This window comes from Balaenoptera physalus, assembly GCF_965194825.1.
Source record: "Balaenoptera physalus genome assembly, chromosome: 3".
In the NCBI taxonomy this organism is placed as follows: Eukaryota; Metazoa; Chordata; class Mammalia; order Artiodactyla; family Balaenopteridae; genus Balaenoptera; species Balaenoptera physalus.
This window is the reverse complement of record NC_138890.1, coordinates 105083720-105106463: the sequence shown is the minus strand read 5'-3', so window position 1 is coordinate 105106463 and position 22744 is coordinate 105083720. Positions and strand designations below refer to the sequence as shown.

At 35.8% G+C, this 22744-nt stretch overlaps 1 protein-coding gene across 1 annotated transcript in view; it reads left to right on the top strand.

Moving 5' to 3' along the window:
• Nucleotides 1-22744, top strand: part of ADGRV1 (adhesion G protein-coupled receptor V1) — a 560219-nt gene that overhangs the window by 110788 nt on the left and 426687 nt on the right. The window contains exons 30-39 of the mRNA XM_082458333.1: nt 1247-1462; nt 2922-3137; nt 3847-4091; nt 5349-5530; nt 6335-7146; nt 9411-9620; nt 17250-17380; nt 18452-18551; nt 19187-19366; nt 20009-20172. Of these exons, the coding sequence (XP_082314459.1) occupies nt 1247-1462; nt 2922-3137; nt 3847-4091; nt 5349-5530; nt 6335-7146; nt 9411-9620; nt 17250-17380; nt 18452-18551; nt 19187-19366; nt 20009-20172 (2456 nt within the window). The remainder of the gene's footprint in view (nt 1-1246; nt 1463-2921; nt 3138-3846; nt 4092-5348; nt 5531-6334; nt 7147-9410; nt 9621-17249; nt 17381-18451; nt 18552-19186; nt 19367-20008; nt 20173-22744) is intronic.

Sequence of the window (22744 nt, the reverse complement as noted above, 5' to 3'; positions counted from 1 at the left end):
TGGGAATTAAATTCCTGGATGCAAGAAAAGTGCTTAGAACAATGCCTTTTGAATAGGCCATACTCAGAAAATGTCATCTGCTTCTACAACTCTGTGTTACTGCCATTTTTTTCCAATGTAGTTAAATTTAATTGTTATATTGATTTATAGTTTTGTGTTTTTAACTATATAATTTAGTGCAGTCTGGGCCTGTATCATTGAAATTAAATTGTGTCATTACTTGTTTTGACAAGGGTGCTAGTTGGAATTGAATCTAGAAAGTAAATCAGGGAGTTTGTGGAGGGTCCTAAATACCTTCAAAATAAGTTTTGCTCTCTCTAAAATCAGTGGCAAGTAAGAAGAGAGTCTTAAAAGTAGGCTTAAAAGCATAGCCTTAAAGTATAGCCTTAAAAGCCTAAGTGAGCATACTCTATTATAGCAGCATTGGGGTAGCATGACTCCACTTTCTGGACAAGGTAGTTGCATGACTATTAACTGAGATAGGGCAGGGGGAACAGGTTTATGAGGAAGGACAGTGAAGCAGGGAGAGAGGCAGTAATTGAATTAGAGTGTGATGATTTTCAGCTCCTCTTTGAGGGCAAGTAACTAAATTACTTACCTACTCAATTTTGTAACTGTAGTGCCTTTAAAAAAATTTATGGCATGCTGGTAACTAATTAAAAGAGCATAATTCTGTAGGTTTCATCATTTTCTGTTATCATATTTTGCAAAGTGATGATTAATTATACTCTAATCATTTTTTTGCCTTTTTACAAGTTTCCAATAGTTATTAAAATAATTCTTGTAGGGTAACTATTCCTTTGCTATAGTAAAAATCTCCCTAGAAGTTATAGGAGAGTAGGGACTTTCCATTTAGTTTATTTTTGTATCCCCAACATCTAGATTAGTGCTGGTACATAGTAAACGATAAATATGTTTTTGCTAAAAATAGTAGAAAACACAAAATGATTATCCCATTTGGCTGATGGATCTTGCTGAGGCTTTTTAAAAAATTTTTTTATTGAAGTATAGGTGATTTACAATGTTGTGTTAATTGTACAGCAAAGTGACTCAGTTATATATATATATATACATTCTTTTTCATCTTCTTTTCCATTATGGTTTATCACAGGATATTGAATACAGTTCCCTATGTTATACAGTAGGACCTTGTTGTTTATCCATTCTATATATTGGCTGAGGCATCTTGATGACTTTTGGCCAGTTCTTAGAATTTTCATATATTAGCTTTTCTTCTGTCTTTCAGTTCCAAACTCTCCATGCCTTGGGCCTAAGGTAGAAACTATTGCTCATCTAATTATCATTGCCAATGATGATGCATTTGGAATTCTTCAGCTCTCAGCACCAATCGTTCGAGTTGCAGAAAATCATGTTGGACCCATTATCAATGTGACTAGAACAGGAGGAGCATTTGCAGATGTTTCTGTGAAGTTTAAAGCTGTGCCAATAACTGCAATAGCCGGTGAGAAAAGACATCTAAGGAGCAGTGAAGTGTTTTAGAGGGAAATTGTATCCTTGATTAACAAAGCCCCTCAAAGATGTAGTTAAAAAAATCAACTAGAAAGTGATAATACCCTTGAATGTTTTTAAGGCACAGACCTAGAGTTTTTATTATATATTTATCACATTGATTTTGCAGAATTTGTGAAAACTGTTGGCAAATTGTATATGAATTTAAAAGCTTTGGTGACCCAAATATGCACAAACCAATGAAAAATAAACCAAGGAAAGCCTTGTTAAGCTTTCTCTGTGTGTACTTTTAAGGTTTTTGGAAGGGATTCATGTGTAAATAATACTGAAGAATACAGGATAAAATGTGCAGCCATATGATTGCAGTGCTTGGTAACAGTCTTGTCTCTCAACTCATTTATCTTGCTTGTTTATTTATTTATGAAGAACATGGTAGAGGCAATGATTAGCATTAGCTATTTTATGTATAAGCAAAACGATTTCATTGCCAAATGCAAACATTAGGAGACAGCCGTCTTTGGTAGTGCAGTTATAGCATCTAGAGGGAGATTTGCCTAAGAGCTATTCAATCAGAACCTTTCTAGTGTGCACTCAAAGGACGTGAGTGTGAATGGATGGGATAACATGATTGATTTTTTGAAATAAATCATCTGGATATGATACTTGCTTGAAAAGACAATGAACCAGGCTCACCTAGTCCTTAAATGACGTGTGTATAAGCGGTGGGGTGAGGAGGGGTAGCTCAGAGGAGTGCCTATCTGTAGGGGGCTTTACACATTGACAGATGGTGAGGGCTGGTCACTCTTCTAGAAAATCAGCACCCAAATTCCATAGGAAGCCTCTCTCTTTTCCTCATTCACTTTTTGACCAGAGACAAAGCCACCCCGAGTGGTATGCAGTAGCAGCTTTTAATCCAAATTTGTAGAAAATTTCATAGTTTCCAACCATAAGATTGATGACGCTGACATGCCCGTCTCTGTGCAGCACTGTAATTTATCTCCCCAGTGAGATCAGAAATCTAGTTTTGCTCTTTGTTTTAAGGTATCTTACACATTTTTTTTACTGTTGTAGATAAGGGGCCATCTTGCGGTAATGAATGACTCTCTATGTTCATGTGCATATCCATATCCATATGTATATGTCTGTGTCTATATCTGTATCATCTATATGTGCATATGGCAAATAGAACACATATGTATACATCTTTCTAAAAATGAAGAAATGAACTTGAACAACCCGGATGTCTTTTTCATTATTTTGTTGTATGAAACCCATTTTTTTCTTGCAAGAGAGGTAAATCTTGTTTAGAATAAATGTAGTCTCTATCCTCAAAAAAGTCTTTCAAAGTATGTCCATGGAATGTGATATGTCATAGTATTTCCCTAGAGTATGGGATGTTTATTATCATATACTGGAATAGGTCTTAGCATTTTTCCTTTTTGTCTTTATAGGTGAAGATTATAGTATAGCTTCATCGGATGTGGTCTTGCTAGAAGGGGAAACAAGTAAAGCCGTGCCAATATATATCATTAATGACATCTACCCTGAGCTGGAAGAATCATTTCTTGTGCAACTGCTGAATGAGACAACAGGAGGAGCCAAACTAGGGGCATTAACAGAGGCGATCATTATTATTGAGGCCTCTGATGACCCCTATGGATTATTTGGTAATGAGACTAGTTTGTGCCTCTCTTTTACTTGTCTGTATAGATTCATACATTCCTTTATTTTTAGAGACTCAGAATTGATTTGATCTTGTTTCCTTTTAACCTGCTATTACTGATACATAGGGGACCTATGCATGCTCACTAGCAGTGTTTAGTAAACCTAGCAGTGTTTAGAAATCAACCTCACAGCATAAATCTGGAAATCATACGCTTTTAGGCTTTTAGGTCAGATCTCGTTCCTAGTTGTGTTTTGTGAAGTTTAGACAATTCTTTAAAAAACTAATTTAATTCACAGAAATTTGTACAAAAATCTGAATTTCTGGCCTATCTTTATAGTAGAAAAATATGGTGACATCAAGCCCCTTTCCTTCATAGTGTCAGTCTTAGGAGAAGAATAGCAACTGCCAGGCTTGTCCCATTGCAGTTAGCCCCCGAACTCACTAGACCTACTTCACTTATGACTGGTATATTCCTGACCTCTGTGGACATCTGAGTTTATGCTTTCTGCTTCTATCATAATGAAAAATAATTTGGAAAATTTGGCAGGCCTGACCAATTGGTATCACAGCACGTTTCTCTGATTTTGTAGGGTTTAGCTTCTTAGATTGCTTAGGGGAAAAAAAGAATCAACTGTAGGATGGCAATTGGTTTGCTCTACGTTGACTTAGTTTCACTTTGTATTTGAAATTATCTCTGCTTTGCCCTTTAGGTTTTCAGATTACTAAATTTATTGTAGAGGAACCTGAGTTTAACTCAGTGAAGGTAAACCTGCCAATAATTCGAAATTCTGGGACACTCGGCAATGTTACTGTTCAGTGGGTTGCCACCATTAATGGACAGCTTGCTACTGGCGACCTGCGAGTTGTCTCAGGTAATGTGACCTTTGCCCCTGGGGAAACCATTCAAACCTTGTTGTTAGAGGTCCTGGCTGACGACGTTCCGGAGATTGAAGAGGTGAGAGGAATGGCTACTCTAGAATGACACTGTAAAACATATCTTGTCTTATAGTGACTAGAACAGATGGCTGTTATTGTGACATTTATAGAGGTGTCCGATAAATTATTTCTGCAAGAATGTTCAAAATATGGTAGTGTGAAAGTGATCCTTAGAGATAACAAAAAACAATGTTCTAAAAATAGGTCTCGTACACATACTAGTTTACTAGTATGAGATTTTTTTGGTACAGTTATGTAATATTTTCCTACGTTTTGGTTAAATGATTAAACATGTATAGTCTGTCATAAGTTTTGCTGTATTGTTTCATATAAACTCTTTGTTTGTATTCAGACTCCCTTTTGACTTGAGTGTGAGCCAGTCAGTCTTAATTAAGTGTAGATTTTGATTTTCCACTCATTCGTTTATTCTTTAGGATTTACTATGTGACAAATACCATGCTAGATTTATCTGCCTGATGTTTATTTTTCATCATGAGGAAGCAAGGTGGCAAATAAAGATAGAGTCTCAGTGGGGAAATTGATTCATCACTAACATATATTGGCTGAAGATAATTTTATTTTATTAAATTCAAGTATTAAAAGCTGGAGCTCATAAAATTACATTTAATAGCATTTATTCTTTAATAGTGTCAAATTTTTGTAGAAGGGAAGTCCATAAAATTTCTTTTTGGGTGCTAATTGTCATTACTCACTTCTTAAGTATTAGATATTAGTTAATACATATATAACATTTCTCTTTCCTTTTCTCTAAATTTAGGTATGAAAACCTAAAAACTTATCATAAATTTCTCTAAATTTATGATATGTTTTTAGTTTTACATTTTATCAGAGAATTTTCATTTGTGAGAATGTGGGAAATAAAGCATAGTAAATGAACTATTCATAAAACACATATGCAGTATTCTCCCTAAGTAAAAAGAAGGTATAGGGATTAAAAGTATATTATTGAAGTGGTAAACATAAACATGCATCTTAAAATTGATTCACAGGATTGTATAACAGAATATTAAGGAACTTAAACAGCCTGTATTTCTTCTGTGCAGTCATGCTCTATTGTTAAAAGTTGGTGATGGATTGTTCTGTTACGTGTTGGGATTGTAAATGTAACGGAGGAGTTTCTTTGAGTCCATTTATATTTTACTCCATTTTGTTCTTGTACTTGTATGGATAGTTTTGATTTTTTTTTTTCCTGCATCGTTTTTATTCTAATTTCAGAACCGGGATTCTGTTAAGGAAGTTTTCACTGTATTTTTAGGTTATCCAAGTGCAACTAACTGATGCCTCTGGTGGTGGTACTATTGGGTTAGATCGAGTGGCAAATATTATTATTCCTGCCAATGATAATCCTTATGGTACAGTAGCCTTTGTTCAGTCGGTTTATCGTGTTCAAGAGCCTCTGGAGAGAAGTTCCTGTGCTAACATAACTGTCAGGAGAAGGTATATGAGATGGCTACTTGTATGTGGCGGGGGAGGGTGATGGGACTTGTGGGGTGGTGGGAAAGGATCTCTTACACAATCAAATAAAGTTTGGTAGTTTTTATAGAATGTAAATTATTTTATAGGTTGTTATAATTTGTTAATTGAATTATGCCTATTAATATAAAGAGCTCACTGTATCTATCATACCTTTTATTAGTGAAATGGATTATACATCATTGGGCTTTCTAGCCCCAGACATTTATTGCTTTAATTGGTGATGTGTTTGAATTAGAACTTACATACAACTGGCTTCTAAATTAAAGAACATTCAGATGCCATATGAAGTGGTTGACTTTCAGGTTCTGTTTTGTCTGGATTTCTTTTGTGAGGCAGCATCCAGTTCACTGAGCTCCTTCAGAAATAGAAAATAGTTGGTCTTGTGGCAAGTAGTTACATTTCCTTAAAATGTACTCATGTTGGTATCATTGTTACTTTGTTTCAGTGAAAGCTAGTAATGAAGATTCATTTTCTAAGTCTTTGAAAATTCTGAAATGGATATGATTTGCATGTCTTGCAAGATATTTTCATAGCTTGGTTAAAAATAAGTAGTATTTGATTGAAAACGAGCCAGATTTCCTTACATGAGAAAACACAATGCGAAAGACAAATGTAATTAAGAAACATGGTTGTGTTTGCGGTAGTACTTTATCCACTTAAAAAAAAAAAAGTGAAAACCACAATCAGCGTTCTCTTCTCTATTATGTAATCCACAGATTGCTTTGAGTGCTTAACCTGTCTTTTAATTGTCACTCCACATTTTAGCGGAGGGCACTTTGGTCGGCTGTTGTTGTTCTACAGTACTTCCGATATTGATGTAGTGGCTCTTGCAGTTGAGGAGAGTCAAGACTTACTGTCCTACTATGAATCGCCAATTCAAGGGGTGCCTGACCCACTTTGGAGAACTTGGGTGAATGTCTCTGCAATGGGGGAACCCCAGTATACCTGTGCCACTTTGTGCCTCAAAGAACACGCGTGCTCAGCGTTTTCCTTTCTCGGTGCTTCTGAAGGCCCCCAGTGTTTTTGGATGACATCATGGATCAGCCCAACTGTTAACAACTCAGACTTCTGGACCTACAAGAAAAACATGACCAGGGTAACGTCTCTTTTTAGCGGTCAGGCTGTGGCTGGTAGTGACTACGAGCCTGTGACAAGGCAATGGGCCGTAATGCTGGAAGGTGATGAATTTGCAAATCTTACAGTTTCTATTCTTCCCGACGATTTCCCAGAGATGGATGAGAGTTTCCTGATTTCTCTCCTTGAAGTTCATCTTATGAACATCACAGCCAGTTTTAAAAACCAACCAACCATAGGACAGCCAAATACTTCTACAGTTGTCATAGCATTAAATGGTGATGCCTTTGGAGTGTTTGTGATCTACGGTATTAGTCCCAATACCTCAGAAGATGGCTTATATGTTGAAGTTCAGGAGCAGCCCCAAACCACAGTGGAGATGATGATCCACAGGACCGGGGGCAGCTTAGGGCAGGTGACAGTCGAATGGCGTGTTGTTGGTGGAACAGCTACTGAAGGTTTAGATTTTATAGGTGCTGGAGACATTCTGACTTTTGCTGAAGGTGAGTGATGGTTCTAAATGGATTTCAGTTCCCCCTGGTAAAGTCGTTATAGTCAGTTTTTATGACAAGGTTCATATGAATTTTTACTGTATACATACTTGCTAATATGTAAAAGTGAATGATGGTTTTGAAATAATAGTAGTTGGCTTGTTAATGGTTGACATGACATATGTAGGCCCATGACATAGGGCCCTACATGTGTATCTTTTTAGTTTATTAAAAAAGATTTTCAGGGAATGTGAGAATTTTATCCCTTTTATGTGTGGTAGCAGAGCCTTTAAGGAAGTGTAGAGACAACTCTAAAGCAACTTTTAATTTTGTAAGGGAAGTTACAAGAATGAGCCGTGTAGCTACAACCTAATGTGGGTAAGAAGTATTGGTAGCTAGGAAAATGGGTACTAACTGGGAAGCTTTTTCATATGCACTAGACAAATCAGGATAAACCTCCAAAGAAAATAATTTGTAAGTATAAATAGCATAAACTTTGGTGACTTGATTCATATTAAATTAAGCCTAGTGGTAGATCAACTTATAATACTGTTCTTAGACTTGGATGGAACCACTATTTTAAATTTTCATGAACAATGAAATTACAGAGAACTTGGACAGTAATTATAATTAGGGTCAGATTCACTGATTCTTTTCCAGGGTTGGTTGAATCATTTATATTTGAAAATTTCAAAAGTTCATATATTTAAAGTAGTTTTCTTTGGGTAGAAGAACGATATCTTTACTGAGATCATTATTTACATCTTGATTTAGGCAATTATAAATTCCATTTTAACATAGTGTTTTTCTGATTGAAAAGTAATATTTATTCATGAAAACTTCAGGTTATACAACAAAATGAAGGAAGTAAATGTTATTCACAATTCCATATCTTAGAGCAATTCATTGCATCTTTTATCATTTAATTTTAATGCATATACTTTTTTGGAAACAGTAGTCAGGGGTCATGATACATATAGATTATATACTTTTTGAAACATCTAATAAGCATTGTATTTTAGAGTAAATTTTAAAAATAATATAAAACTTCTCAAAAATGATTATTTCCTAGTAAATGGTTTTGGGAACAATGGAATAATGATCTGCTTGATGCATGGGGTTGTGTGTGTGCACAGGTTAGTAACTGGTAACATTTCTCCCTATTTCAAAGGAAATAATGAGATTTGAGGAGGGAGTGGAGATGAAAATTTAAAGTTAGATTTTTTTAGTGGCTTTGGTAACAATAAAGAAGTTATCATATAAAGTAGTGGCATTATACAGATTAGTATTACCTTGAATTGTAACTGTAGAATCACACAACATGGACTATATTTTATAGTTAACCTAGATTCTCAGATAATACATACTCTCTTGAGGCAATCTTGACACTGAATTGATAAAATATACCAGGGTCGTGAGAGAGAGAACATGCATTCACATCCATTTTCTCCTTTCTCCTGCCTTTTCCCACCCTTTCAACCTCTTTCCAGAAAGTGGCAAAGAATTAGATGGGGAACACTGTAGGTGAACAGCAGAAGCAGTGTTGGGTTTGGGGGTTTTCAGTGATGCCCTATCTACTAGTGGGGTCCTAGACCAAATTGCAAAGTAGATTGCTTGGCCCTTGTTGCTGTTATGCTTCCCTTTGAATTCCTTTTCTTCCTCCTTCCCTTATTGCCCAAATCCTGGAGACTAGTATTTGATGTTGTCATCTCATCTGGCTCCCCGAAGACTTATCCCATTTAGGTGGGTTCTCTTGCTCAGAATTTACCATCCTTTTCTGTTTCCCACTTTGACCACTATTCCCTAAGTGTTCCTGGTCTTTCAGGGAAGTTTTGGCTTGATTACCTGAAAATCATTCATGGTAACGCCAAAAAGAGAATGAGACCCCACTTTCCAGAGGGAACTGTTTCTAAACAGTAGATGCTTCAGAACCTCTTCCCCTAGCTAGGTCATGGTTCTAGGCTAAAGACCAGGAAGTAAAACCATGATTCCTTGAAATAATTCTACCCTTCAACTTTCCATAATTCAAAATGTCCTTTTCCACAGTCTGCCCATATTAATGAAATTTTTACAGTGTTTTATAGGTGAAAGGGTATACAGACTAACATACAACATTTGCTTATAGTGGCACTAATACTGCTCATGGTATTGAACTGTTATAATTCACTCATGTATTTTTACTTAACTTTTTTTTTTGAAGGAAGTTATCTTGGACCTTTGTGAATTCTCTATTGATGATTTTCTTACTTAGATTTTATTCCATTAATTCTTTATAGGTGAAACCAAAAAGATAGCCATTTTAACCATTTTGGATGATTCTGAGCCAGAGGATGATGAAAGCATCATAGTTAGCTTGGTGTACACCGAAGGCGGAAGTAGAATTTTGCCCAGTTCCGACACCGTCAGAGTGAACATTTTGGCCAATGACAATGTGGCAGGAGTTGTTAGCTTTCAGACTGCTTCCAGATCTGTCATAGGTCATGAAGGTGGGTTCCTTTTTTTGTTGAGCACATTCATTCTCTTTTCCATGGATGTCATTTTTTGTCTAGTTTTTTAAAGTTTCCCATTTTAAAAATTCTTTCATTATTTTGTACAGCTGGATATGTTAATGTACATGGAGCTTATTTGGGAGAGGGCTGTATAGTGAACTGTTTAACTAGATTTAGGAGCCTCGCAGATTGGTATTGTGTTCTAGCTTGCCACTCCCCACTAGTGTGGTTTTAATGAAATTGGTCAAACCTAGGATGCTCAGCTTTCTCATCTGTTAAATGAAGGGAAATACTACTTCCTTCATAGGTTTCTGTGTGAGGATTAAGTGGATAAATGTAAAGTGCTTAGCATGGTTCTGGGCACATAGTGTGTATGTGCTCAGTGGTAGCTGTTGATGTTAAATGATGAAATATTGGCTCTCTGTTCAAAAAAAAATAGCAGTTTCTGATCAGTGAATATTTTAGCCTGGATTTTATGTTTATATGTTTGTATATTTTATGAACAAAGTGCCAAACTAGAAAAAAATTATACAATGTCCTCTTTTCCCATAAAAAAACAGTAATTTCCTTGAATCTTAATATTTCACATCATTTATAGGGTTTACATTTATAGGCTACTTTTTGTTTAAACCATTATGGCAGTGTTTTTGTCTTTGAATAAGTCTGTTTGAGATAAAACTGGTATTTATAGTCTGTTTCACCATAATTTGTGTTTAAAATTAAAAAATAATTGTACCTAAAAGAGTTAAGAAATGAAAAGGATATAGATCATGCATTTGGACTTTGATTTTATGGGTGAGAGAACTGAGACAGAGATTAAGGGACTGGGCAGAATCATATAGCGAGTTAGTGGCTGTGCTGGAAACTGAATGAATTTTAGTGTGCATCACCTTTTACCTTACTGTACTCCCAACGTGCAAGTTTATTTAACTTAATGAAAATATCTGAGCCATTTTCCAATACTCTTTCCTTTTATTAGCGGTTTAGAATCTCATGTTGTCACAGCAATAGTGAGTAAAAGTAACTAACAAATTGCTATAAGTCAATCTAAAGACAGATCATCAACTCTCGAAAAATTATTTCTAGTATAATACAAGTAAAAAGTCACTGGAAGAGAAGTTAATCTCAATAATAATGACAACAGCAGTAACACTTACCGAGTGTTTTCTGCATGTCAGACATTTTACATCCATCATTTCACTTAATTTTAACAACAGGGCTATGAAGTGGGTATGACGATATACACCAGATTTTCACACAAGGAAACTGAGAATGTTAGAGGGATTACCCAGCACATAGTTATTCATGGTTGGGCTTAAACCTAGTGTTGTCTGAATCCAGAGCTTATGCTATAGGGCACCTTGTGAGAAGAAACTTGTTTTGCTTGAACTTACATCTACTGCAGAACCCGACAATGCAGGAACGTCGGGCAAATATTTCAAGATTTGAGTTGGAAGAATAATGAATTTGAGTAACAGTGTCCATGTGAGAGGAGGAAATTTGGTGAGAGAATCTGACTCTATCTTAAGCTAGGGGTGGAAATTGGATTTTTAGAGATAATCGTTGAAATCAGGAAAATTAAAGATCTAAAATTAAGATCTTAGTGGATAGAGGAAGAAAAGCAAGTTGTCAAGGATGGAGCTATGTGGGACACCAGGGTAAGGTGCTGGGACAGGCAAAAGGCAAAGGGGAAAGGGGAAAGAAGGCTCTGCCAGAGAGGTGGGAAGAGACCAAAATAAGAATGTGTTTTCATTAGTTACCAGAAGAAAGTAACCAGCGTGTCTCGTACTAACATGGGCAACAAGTGAGATTAGATTTCCAAATGGGCTAGAGGGAACGGTAGTAACTGCAGAGAAATTTTAAAGGAGAACTTGGCATGGAAAGCAAATAACTAAGGATAACAAAAGACAAGACTGTAGAAGCCTTGGGGGCAGTGCTCCTCAAAGTACTGTCCTCAAGCTGACGTCTGCACACAAAGTGTTTGCTTTTGGTTTGTGACAGGATAAGTTTGAAAATTGAAAGAATCTTTTCTAGAGACTTTTATAACGATTTCATTTTGCTGTGATATCTATGGGCTTACGTTTTGTATGTGTGTTCTTTTTGCCATTTAACTTATCTAGTCATTTATTTTATTGTGTTTTACAAAAATGTCAGTTTATGATAGATCAAGGAAAACAAAACAAAACAAAACAAAAAACAGACAAAAAACCCCTTGTCTGGGACTTCCCTGGTGGTCCAGTGGTTAAGAATCCACCTGCCAATGCAGGGGACACAGATTTGAGCCCTGGTCTGGGAAGATCCCACATGCTGCGGGGCAACTAATCCCGTGCGCCACAACTACTGAGCCTGCGCTCTAGAGCCCGTACACTGCAACTACTGAGCTCACGTGCTACAACTACAGAAGCCCATGCGCCTAGAGCCCGTGCTCCGCAACAAGAGAAGCCACCACAATGAGAAGCCTACACACCGCAACAAAGAGTAGCCCCCGCTCACTGCAACTAGAGAAAGCCCGCACACAGCAACAAAGACCCAGCGCAGCCAAAAAAAAAAAAAAAGAAGTGCTCACAGAAAAAAGCCAACCCAGAATTCTATACTAGTGAAAACATTTGTCAAGAATGAAAGTGAAATAAAGATATTTTCAGATAAAAGAAAACTAAAAAAAAAAAAAAAAATTAAAACAAAACAAAACCCTTGTCCTTCACTGCATTAGGGGTGAGAAGCACTGCCTTAGGGGATACTGTTTGTTGGCTCTGAGAGCAAGGAAAGGAGAAAAATTGGAGAAACCAGATTAAAGCGTAGAGTATTTTGGACTTGCTTTGTTTTGTTGAAGAAATATAGAGAAGAAGGTAATGTAGAAGAAGAGAATAAAAGTGTTAGTGGCATGGGGGATATGAATAAGTTCAGGGACCAGAAAGGATTAGATTTAAGGGAGGACACAGAGCTGGACTAGGTATGTGATTTTCAGCAATATGATGGGATTTTTTTTTTTTAAGAATACAAAAATATTTGGATGTCCAGGATCACTTGAAGGGCATTTTAACTGTAAAGGAGCTAGCGTCATTACATGCATCCTACGGGAGTCTGGGTGGTGACAGTGGTGGTGGGTTGGAGGCTCTGAAGAAACCCAGGCTCTTGTGCTGAGCAAGGAAACTGGGGAAACTGCATCTTGGGGAAACTGCAGGGTCTTGGCACCTGTGTTCTCTTTCACCTGAACGCACTTAACACCTGAAAACCAGATTATGGTCTCTTTAGTCTCCAACAGCTAAATATCTGCAGGGGATGCAAAGAGGAAAAATGATTAGTCATTAAAACACGTGGTCCAAGTGTGTTATTGGTTTATCTATCAAAAGCGTATCCTATCTGCTTCATCATACCAATCTATGAGCATGAGTTTGGTACAGGAAATAGAACAATGAATTGCTTTCATTAATCAGTACTCTCTAGAATTTTTACATTTTCTAAATAAAAATTGGGAGGAATTTCTATTTTTTTTAATTTACTTTTCTTTCCCTTTCCTCCTAAACCTTTTCCTAGAGTCTAAATTAATTTTCTTTTTTCAAAAACATTATGTCTAACCTCAAGAATTCAGTATTTTGTGCATGTATTCTTTGTACTACTGCAAAATTGCCTAGAGAAATGTATATCAAGCAGATGTTTACAAAACTGAAAACTTCATTGTGATTCTTCAAAGATAACTGCTAAAGAAATGGGGTAAAAAAATCATGCCATGTAGGCTTTTGACAATGTTAACATTGCTTTTGACTTAGTGTTGGAGTTTAATTTATGTGATTAGATTTAAAATGTGGACAATGCTGAACTTCTGGCTCTAGAATACATTTTCATTTCATGGGGAGGAATTGCCTTAGTGTTTAACAGTGTATTGAATTCTGTAGAATCCTATTTCTACATTTTTGTCCTAAAGCAATTGGACAGATGCCCAGTGGTAAATATTACTTTCTTCCAAACGTAATGGGCAGACTTTAGAAATATAGGACAATAGATTTTTACTGTGGTTGCAAAGTATGTATAAATGCGCTCTTTATAAATCTGTGTTAAACGTTTCACTTCACACATCTCTGCAGCATCATAATCATGTCATGTTCAATGGATTTAAAATTTCTCCTTTTCTCAGAGACAGCATGTATTTTTTCTAGGTAAAGATTTGAACAAGAGATGTGATTCTTTAAAAATATATATCGAACTGCTATATTAGAAACACTCAACTTTTTTTCTTATTGACAGTTTGTGTTTCATATTATTCGTATCCCTGTAATTGTTTTAACTCATTTTCTATTAATTGTAGAGCACAATCAGTTTGGATGGTTCCTGTATACCACGTATACATGAATCTATTAAAACATATTTCCTGTATTTTAGTTTTCCATTATTTTTATACACATTGTAGTTGACGTTGGTCTTTGTAAAAACAATCCTGATTTGTTTAGGAAGAAATACACAAAATACTCTGGGTTATTAAAATGAATTTTATATTCATATTTCTTATTTGTGTTAGGCTAGGTCTAGAACCCATATGATAGATCTTCCTTTTTTTTGGTCTTTTATGGCCGTGCCACATGGCATGTAGGATCTTAGTTCTCAGACCAGGGATCGAACCCATGCCCCCTGCAGTGGAAGTGTGAAGTCTTAACCACTGGACCGCCAGGGAAATCCCTTTTTTTTTTGGTCTTAGATCTTCTGCTTAGAGTTAAAATGTATCACCGATTTTTGGTGGACTCTAGATTTCATATCAAGATGATCTTCCAGGAATTAGTCAAACTCTTTAGTAGGGGAGGGCCCTCTCTAGGTCTTCATTCTGGGCAAAAACTAGAAGGCAGTGTGGTAAAATATTGGCTATCTGAAAATTTTACCTTCCTTCTTTAGGACCTATCTTCTGTCCTTCCCTTGTATTTAGAAGACTGAGCACTTGTTTCTAATTTTTTCCTTTTCCTATGTTCTTTGACTCCTCCTCTAGGTAGAAGGTAGCTTTCTGGTAGTTCTTCCTAGAAGGTTTTTTTTTTAAAAAATAAATTTATTTATTTATTTATTTATCTTTGGCTGTGTTGGGTCTTCGTTGCTGAGCGTGGGTTTTCTCTAGTTGCGGTGAGCGGGGGCTACTCTTTGTTATGGTGTGTGGGCTTCTCACTGCGGTGGTTTCTCTTGTTGCGGAGCACGGGCTCTAGGCGCGTGGGCTTCAGTAGTTGTGGCTCGTGGGCTCTAGAGCGCAGGCTCAGTAGTTGTGGCGCATGGGCTTAGTTGCTCCGTGGCATGTGGGATCTTCCCGGACTAGGGGTCGAACCCTTGTCCCCTGCATTGGCAGGCGGATTCTTAACCACTGCAACACCAGGGAAATCCCTAGAAGGCATTTTAAATGGACCTGATTCTTGGCAGTCTGCCTTAAAGAGGCAGTTAATACATCTATTTTGATTCTTAGGAAAATCTTCACACTATTTATGCTGTTGACGTGATTTTTAATAGGCTCATGAAATTATGTGTTTAAGGAATACTTGGTTTACCTTTTATTTGTGTGTGTGTTGTGCTTCAAATTGTGTTTCTTGTAATATTTTCTTGCAAGTTAAATTCTTGCATGGTAACATTAAATTTTCAAAGGTGATATTAAGTGGTATTAGACTGAGCATTTTTACATGTAATAAGTTTGTAGGAGGATTTTACTTTTTCCTCTCCTTGGCATTTCATTTTTAGTTTTGCCTTTAATGGTGTATTTATTCCCAAATCTCTCTGTACCATCTTACAACCATAATTTTTTTTATTATGATATTTACAGGTTCCCCTTCAACATGGATTTTCATTGACCTACATTATTTTTTTGCCACTTGTATTCCCACTGCATTTTTAGCACTTGTTCAAACTTCTATAATTTTCATTTTGAAATATTACTAGGTTTTGTGATTTTAAAAAAAATTGAAAACCATGACTCTGTATACCTGTTTATTTGGGTCACCAGCCAACACTGTAGGTGAAAGAGCTTACTAACTCCAAGGTTCTCTCTCTCTGGCATTCAGTAATAAACCCTTGAGAAATTCTGCCTGGTATACAATAGAGAGACTCCAGGGTTTCATTGTAGTGCCTGTGTTTTATTCATAGGAGTTATATAAGTATAAAAACTTTAAATAGCATGGCAATTATGGCTGATTGTACCCATTCTTTCAGTTATATCCTAACCTTTGGACACTCTGATTTCTGATAACATTTCCTTTATGTTTCAAAAAAAAAAATCCAAGTCATAGTCTGCTATTGTGATAGCAATTAAAAATTTTTTTTTGTATTGAAACATTTTAAAAGGTATACATTAAACATTGAACTGTTGTAGGAAATTTTATTTAGAAGTCTTCCTGTTTTTGCTTTCTTATATTTTCTGCTGTCCCAAAATAATTTATGTAATAAATGTGTTAAAGTTATGTATGCTTAAATTTAGTATGAAAATTTTATTTTGTTTTTTAGTAATTGAAATAAGATAATCTCTAAATTAATGAATTTATGATATTTTAAGAAACCTTTCTATTAGAAATAATTATTTAACTTTATTATTTTAAACATTTAAAAAACTGTGGTAGTTAAAACATATTTGGAAAGGGTGTTTGTATTTTACTGTGTTGTTGCTACTCTCCTCATTTAAAAGTGTCAGAAGTGTGTATTTATTTGGATAACTAAGTAAAAGTGATATTTTTAATGAATATGCATGGATTTCAACTATATGTCTATGCTATAAGGATGTGTTCTTTAAAGCCTTTTAAACATGAATTCATTTATCTTTTAATAATTATTAGTTTTTAGTAATATAGTTCATTAATGTACCTTAACTTCTGTTCATCATCATAAAACTTTTGAATTCAACATATTTTCAGCAAGACACATGGCCATCACCAGTACTCCCTAGGAGCTTACTTTTCACTTCCAGCAATTTAGAAGAAATGACTTTTATGATTTTCTTCAATTTTACAAAATATTACATGAGGGTAAAAGCCAGGAATGGAAAGTATCTAAAATGCCTCATTTATCCAGGAAGGATAGCTGTAACTTCAGTGAAGTTACAGAGGTTGAGATACAGATTTGACACCTTTCCTTTGTATTTCTTTTTATAAAACAAAATCGTTGATGGTATATGTAAGTTACAATTTCAAGAAATGTGATTTTCAGGTATTTGCAAGCATTTTTATGCATGCATTGTGTAAAATCACATTGCATACCAGTGTAAGGAATTTTTGTCCTTTTGGGAAGTGAAGGAAGAATTTACTTGTGTTATTACTAGTTTTGACCATGAGGACTTAATTATTTTCTTTAATTTACAGAACATTTATGTTCTGGTGCATGTTTTGGAGTGTATAAAAGTTTGTGTTTTCCATTTTAGCGTGTGCTTTTGTAACTTTTACATATTAAACTTCCTGAAGTTCTACTAAATGGAAGTATTTAGAAGTGGGATAAGCAATAATGTGTTAATAAACAATAAGCATGTATAAAGCTTCTAGAAAATTGCAAACAGAACAGGTTTGTAATGTTCTTGGAAAAGGTACTGTAGTAGTTGCATGTTTGGGATTTGGGTTTTGTTGACTTCAAATGTTAAGCTCATTTTACATTAAACATTCATCAATCTGTACATTTCACCTGCAGGAGAAATTTTACAATTCCATGTGATGAGAACACCCCCTGGTCGAGGAAATGTTACTGTTAACTGGAAAATTATTGGGCAAAACCTAGAACTCAATTTTGCTAACTTTACCGGACAACTCTTCTTTCCTGAGGTAATACCACCAGGAAAAGCTTTACTGCAATATCTGGAGGTAACTGTGTTTTGTGAGGAAAATGGGAAAACTCTGATTACATAATACAAAGATTAATAGAGATCCATGAGGGAGCTGCTTCCTTAGAAACCTAAAGGAAGAGCATTACTCAAAGAATTTCTAAGACTTAAGGAGAGGGTTTGTTTTTCCATATGTACTAGGTAGATCTCCTTTAAGGAAACAGAAAAAGTTGACTTTGTATTTGAGGCAAGCCCTCGTGTTGCTTTCTTGCCCTCCCACTGTTGGTGTCAACTGTGTCATTCTGAAGATGATGAGTACCGCTTGTCCCTCTTCTCTTAGCCCTCACTGTCTTGGAACTTTCAATGCACTTGGAACTTAAATGTTTCACTGCTACGAAACAGCAAATATAGCCTGAGAAACAAATGTCTTTTTATCTTCTGTTCACACAGTATTTTTGAGGTTACATTTAAAGGCTCTTGCTGACAGTTTGAAAGAAGATGATGGTGGAAAATAACTATAAGAAAGCAGTTCTTGGGTAGAAAGTTAGCACTACTTTATTGTTTCTCTTCGTCTTCTCTTCTCCACGCTCACTTGATATGAATTCTTGTTTGGTAAATTGTTTAATTCTTTTTCTCTTCATTTCCACTCCCTCAATATTAAGCCTAACCCCTATAACCTTCTGCCTTGAGGACTATATTTGACTTCTAATAACTGGTTTCCCTATAACACTGGTCTTCTTTTCCATACTCCAGTTTTTCCCATTAACCACTGCCATAGAAATCTCTCCAACTTATTGCTTTGTCTGGAATTTTCAATAGGGCTACATTGCTCACTAGATAAGATCTATATTCATGAGCTCAGCACTCAAAATCTTCCACAGTTGTTCCCTATCTACTTTAAGCCTGTTTTCTTATGAGTCAATGGTTTTTTATTTAATTTATTTTTTAAGCCACAGAACACTTTGTTTAAGTGAAAATATAGTTGGATGCACAATTTATAAGGCCAGTAAAAGCAGGAGATAGTTTGTGCTCAGTGACAGTAGAGGGATGAATTTCTTTCTGTTTGACATAGGGGTCATTGAATAAAACAATACCTGTTCATCTGTTGGATGACAATATTCCTGAGGAGAAAGAAGTATACCAGGTCATTCTGTATGATGTCAGGACACAAGGTAATGCAGAATTTAATTAAATTATTTTTCTGGTGTATTATTCTTTTCAGAAAAAAATAATAGTTGCTGTCTCTATATTTAACAGTTCGATGCATAGCGATTTTAAAAATGTTATTTAAATATCGTCTGCCCCATAACAATTTAGATCCAAAAGAATCAGCTCAGAATGAAAATACTTATCTTTATGGATTCAGTTAAAACCTCTAAAAATTTTGCTAAATATTTCCTATGGAATAAAATATATTTCCAAAGGTAGAATTTAATGAAATTAATTTTATACTAAGCTGACCAATTTGGATTCTGGATTAGTTTTATGGATAAATTAGATTTACTAATTTGGGCAAGTTATCTGGGTATTTTCCTCGGTTTCTAATCAATTTCTGTAATTCAGATGACCAGTATAGCACATAATGACAATAATAGGTCGAGCCAAAAAAAAAAAAAATTTTTTTTCTAAGAAGAAAAAAAACTAAAAGGTAACTTCTGTTTGTCATCCTGAAGATTTCTGTTAGAGGAGTGAAAGTAACCACTTTCTGGTTACTTTAATGTGTTTCAGAAAGTAGGGTTATATTTAAAGTATTTAGAAGTTAAGGTCAAGTCACTGTTAGATTTCTTGTGGTCCCTGACTTTCTTAGGAGTTCCACCAGCAGGAACTGCTCTGCTTGACGCTCAAGGATATGCAGCTGTTCTGACCGTAGAAGCCAGTGATGAACCACATGGAGTGTTAAATTTTGCTCTTTCATCAAGATTTGTTTTGCTACAGGAGGCTAACATGACAATTCAGCTTTTCATCAACAGAGAATTTGGATCTCTAGGTTTGTGTTACTCTAGAATGAATGGAGTTTCCAGGCAGGTGCTTTTTTAATATTCTACTAGGGTGGATGAAAGCCATTGCTAGAATAAGTCAAGGACAGGAAAACAATGAATATTTCTTAATTCAGGACAGGACTTTATAACTTCTTTATTTTTGAAAGATTAAAGGAACTTGTGTCACAGAATGCTGTGCAACAAACAATCATAAACTCTCAGCAGCATATGGTAATGGGCCAGCCGTGGGTCCACTAACTGAGCCTGGGCTTGGCTGGGGTGGCTGTATTCCATGTGTCTCTCATTCTTCTCCTGGCACCAGTAGAGGCACAAGAAGGCAAGCAAGAACATGCCAGACCCCGTAAGGTCTAGGCTCAGAACTAGCACACCATCACTTTTACCTTGTACTAGTAGCCAAAATAAGTCACACAGTCAAACTCAAAGTCTAGAGGTAGGCAGGGATGCCTTGCCCACAGTGCAACGTCACTGAGCCATTACATGGTAAAGGCCAAGAACAGAGGAAGGGGTGAGCAATTGGGTCCAATAATACAGCTACTGACGAGCTTTTAGGAAAGTCAGCAAGCTCATAATGAGATACTATTTTTTAACTTTAAATAATTTTAAAATCGCTTCCCATCCAATTCAATTAGGAGCCATTAATGTCACATATACCACAGTTCCTGGAATGTTGAGTCTAAAGAACCAAACAGAAGGAAACCTAGCTGAGCCAAATGTTGACTTTGTCCCAGTAATTGGCTTTCTGATTTTAGAAGAAGGGGCAACAGCAGCAGCCATCAACATTACTATACTTGAGGTAAAACGCTTATTTTGCTATTACTGTATTAAACGCGAATAACCAGATAAAAAGTAGAAGTTGATTAAATGTTCTGGTGTCTTTAAATCAGCTTATTTCTTTTTGTGACTTTTTTTTTTTTTTTTTTTTTAATCACACAGGGGATTCTGTTCTTGTCTAGATAGGCTGGTCTGTTGTTGTGTATTTTATCACAGAAGCAACTTGTGATAAAGAAAATTTCCTTAGGGCAGTCCCGTTTAAGATGTCTTTGGCCTAAGAGATTCCAAAGGAGCATTTTGATTACTCCAAGGGATTCATTGGACCAGCAAAGCCATGTAGGTCAGCGACTTAGTTGTTAGGACCGGTTAAATTAGAGATAGTGAGAAACTCACTAGAGGCTGATGGTATAAAATGTGATTATGGTCAGACTTAAAGTAGTCATTTCTGACTGAAATTATGTTTTAAATGATTTTTCATGTTGGGAAGTCTCGTGTTGTTTTGGGACTTAGTGTTTCAACTACCTAAATTCATTTCCAAGAAGTTTATGAAAATAGTACATATGGAGAGGATAGGACATGGTGTGTGGGGTAGAGGGGTAAAGGAAGGGAGAAAGAGAGAGAATGAATATTGCCTTAGAAAAATAATTTTCAGTTACTATGTATTTTGGGGTTCAATTTTTTAAAGTTTTAATTTTCTCAGAGGCTCTTTACTTTTACAAAATTATAAGTACTGTAAACCATCTACCCTCTGAAATCAGTAATTCTTATTTTGTTGATTACTGTGGCACTGTGACCTAATATGGTAGTATGAGAACTCTAAAGCCATAAGATGAAGGGTAATATTATTTCAGTATGTGACATACAACACAAGATTTGATAAAACTTTAAGGTAAGTCTTCTTCCAAATATATAATCTATTAATGTAATTGAATAAAAATAAATGGATTATTCCTTAGATACATTAGTTTTTAAAGCAGAAAATATATAGCCACCTTCAGAGGTCTGGTTTGCAGTCTTGTTTTATGAACACAAGGTTTCAAAGTTTCCTTTTTGCTCCCCAGGTTTTTGCAGTCGTTTCTGTTCTCAGAGTAGCACAAGATTAAGAGACTGCAAGCCTGTATTTACAGAAATAAGCTAGCCTGGGGCATGATAGGGGAGAGTTGTTGCATGGAGGTGGGGGAGAGTTGTTGCATGGAGGTGGGGAACAGTGCGAGTAGGTGGGGGACAGTCCCTTTTACATCGCTGATTCTGTAACTCACATTGGTCCCCTGTATTACAGAAGATAGAAACTGTGACCTTCATTTTCTTATTTTTTCACATGCCAACATATCTCCATTAAATACAATGAAGAGAGAGGTGTATGTACTGATATTATATATTCATATATATACATTGGGTTTCTATGTCATAATATTGTTGGCTGTCTGGTTACTACTGATGTGGGTTTTGCTCGTCCTCATGTTTTGAGCAACTGCCTTATTAGTGATTAATAGTAATATTGTATTAAAATTAACCATCATAAATATCTATCACTTTGTAGGGACTCTCTCTAGGCCAGGTACTCCATACACATTATTATTATTATTATTTTTTAATTAATTAATTTATGACTGTGTTGGGTCTTCGTTTCTGTGCGTGGGCTTTCTCTAGTTGCGGCGAGCGGGGGCCACTCTTCATCACGGTGCGCGGGCCTCTCACTGTTGCAGCCTCTCTTGTTGCGGAGCACAAGCTCCAGACGTGCAGGCTCAGTAGTTGTGGCTCACGGGCCTAGTTACTCCACGGCATGTGGGATCTTCCCAGACCAGGGCTCGAACCCGTGCCCCCCGCATTGGCAGACAGATTCTCAACCACTGCGCCACCAGGGAAGCCTGTATACACATTATTTTTAATCATTATTACAATCCCCAAAGTAGCAGTTACTTCCCTCATTATAAAGATGGCAGAATTGAGGCCTTAAAATTTAAGTAACTCACCTAAAATTACAGAAATTTGGTACTAGGTCTCTTTGACTGCAAAGCCTATATTTTTCCCATAGTATTATTCTATTCCTCATTCTAATCATTGGATATTAAGGTAATTTAAAATATTTAGCTCTTATTATATTTAAGATATACTAAGTTTGTATATTTATATAATTGGTTTACATATTATATTAGTCCAGGTAAAAAATGATATAATATTAGCAGTTTCATGTGGTTCAGCCTAATAACTTACACAACCAGGTGTAAGTTTAATAATTTTATGTTTCTTTAAAAATTTCAGCTTTATTGAAGTATAATTAACTAGTACTGTATGGTAAACTTATGTAGAATCTAAAAAATATATAAAATTATAAGATATTTGAAGTGTATATTCTGTTGATTTGATATATGTTTACATTGTGAAAGAATTCCCTACATCTGGTTAATTAACACATCCATCACCTCATGTATTTATCTTTTTTTGTGTGTGAGAACATTTAAGTTCTATTCTCCCAGCAAATTTCAATTATACAGTACAGTGTTGTCAACTATAGTCACCATGTTTTACCTTAGATCCTCAGACCTAACTCATCTTATAGCTGAGTTTGTACTCTTTTACCAGTCCCTCCCTAT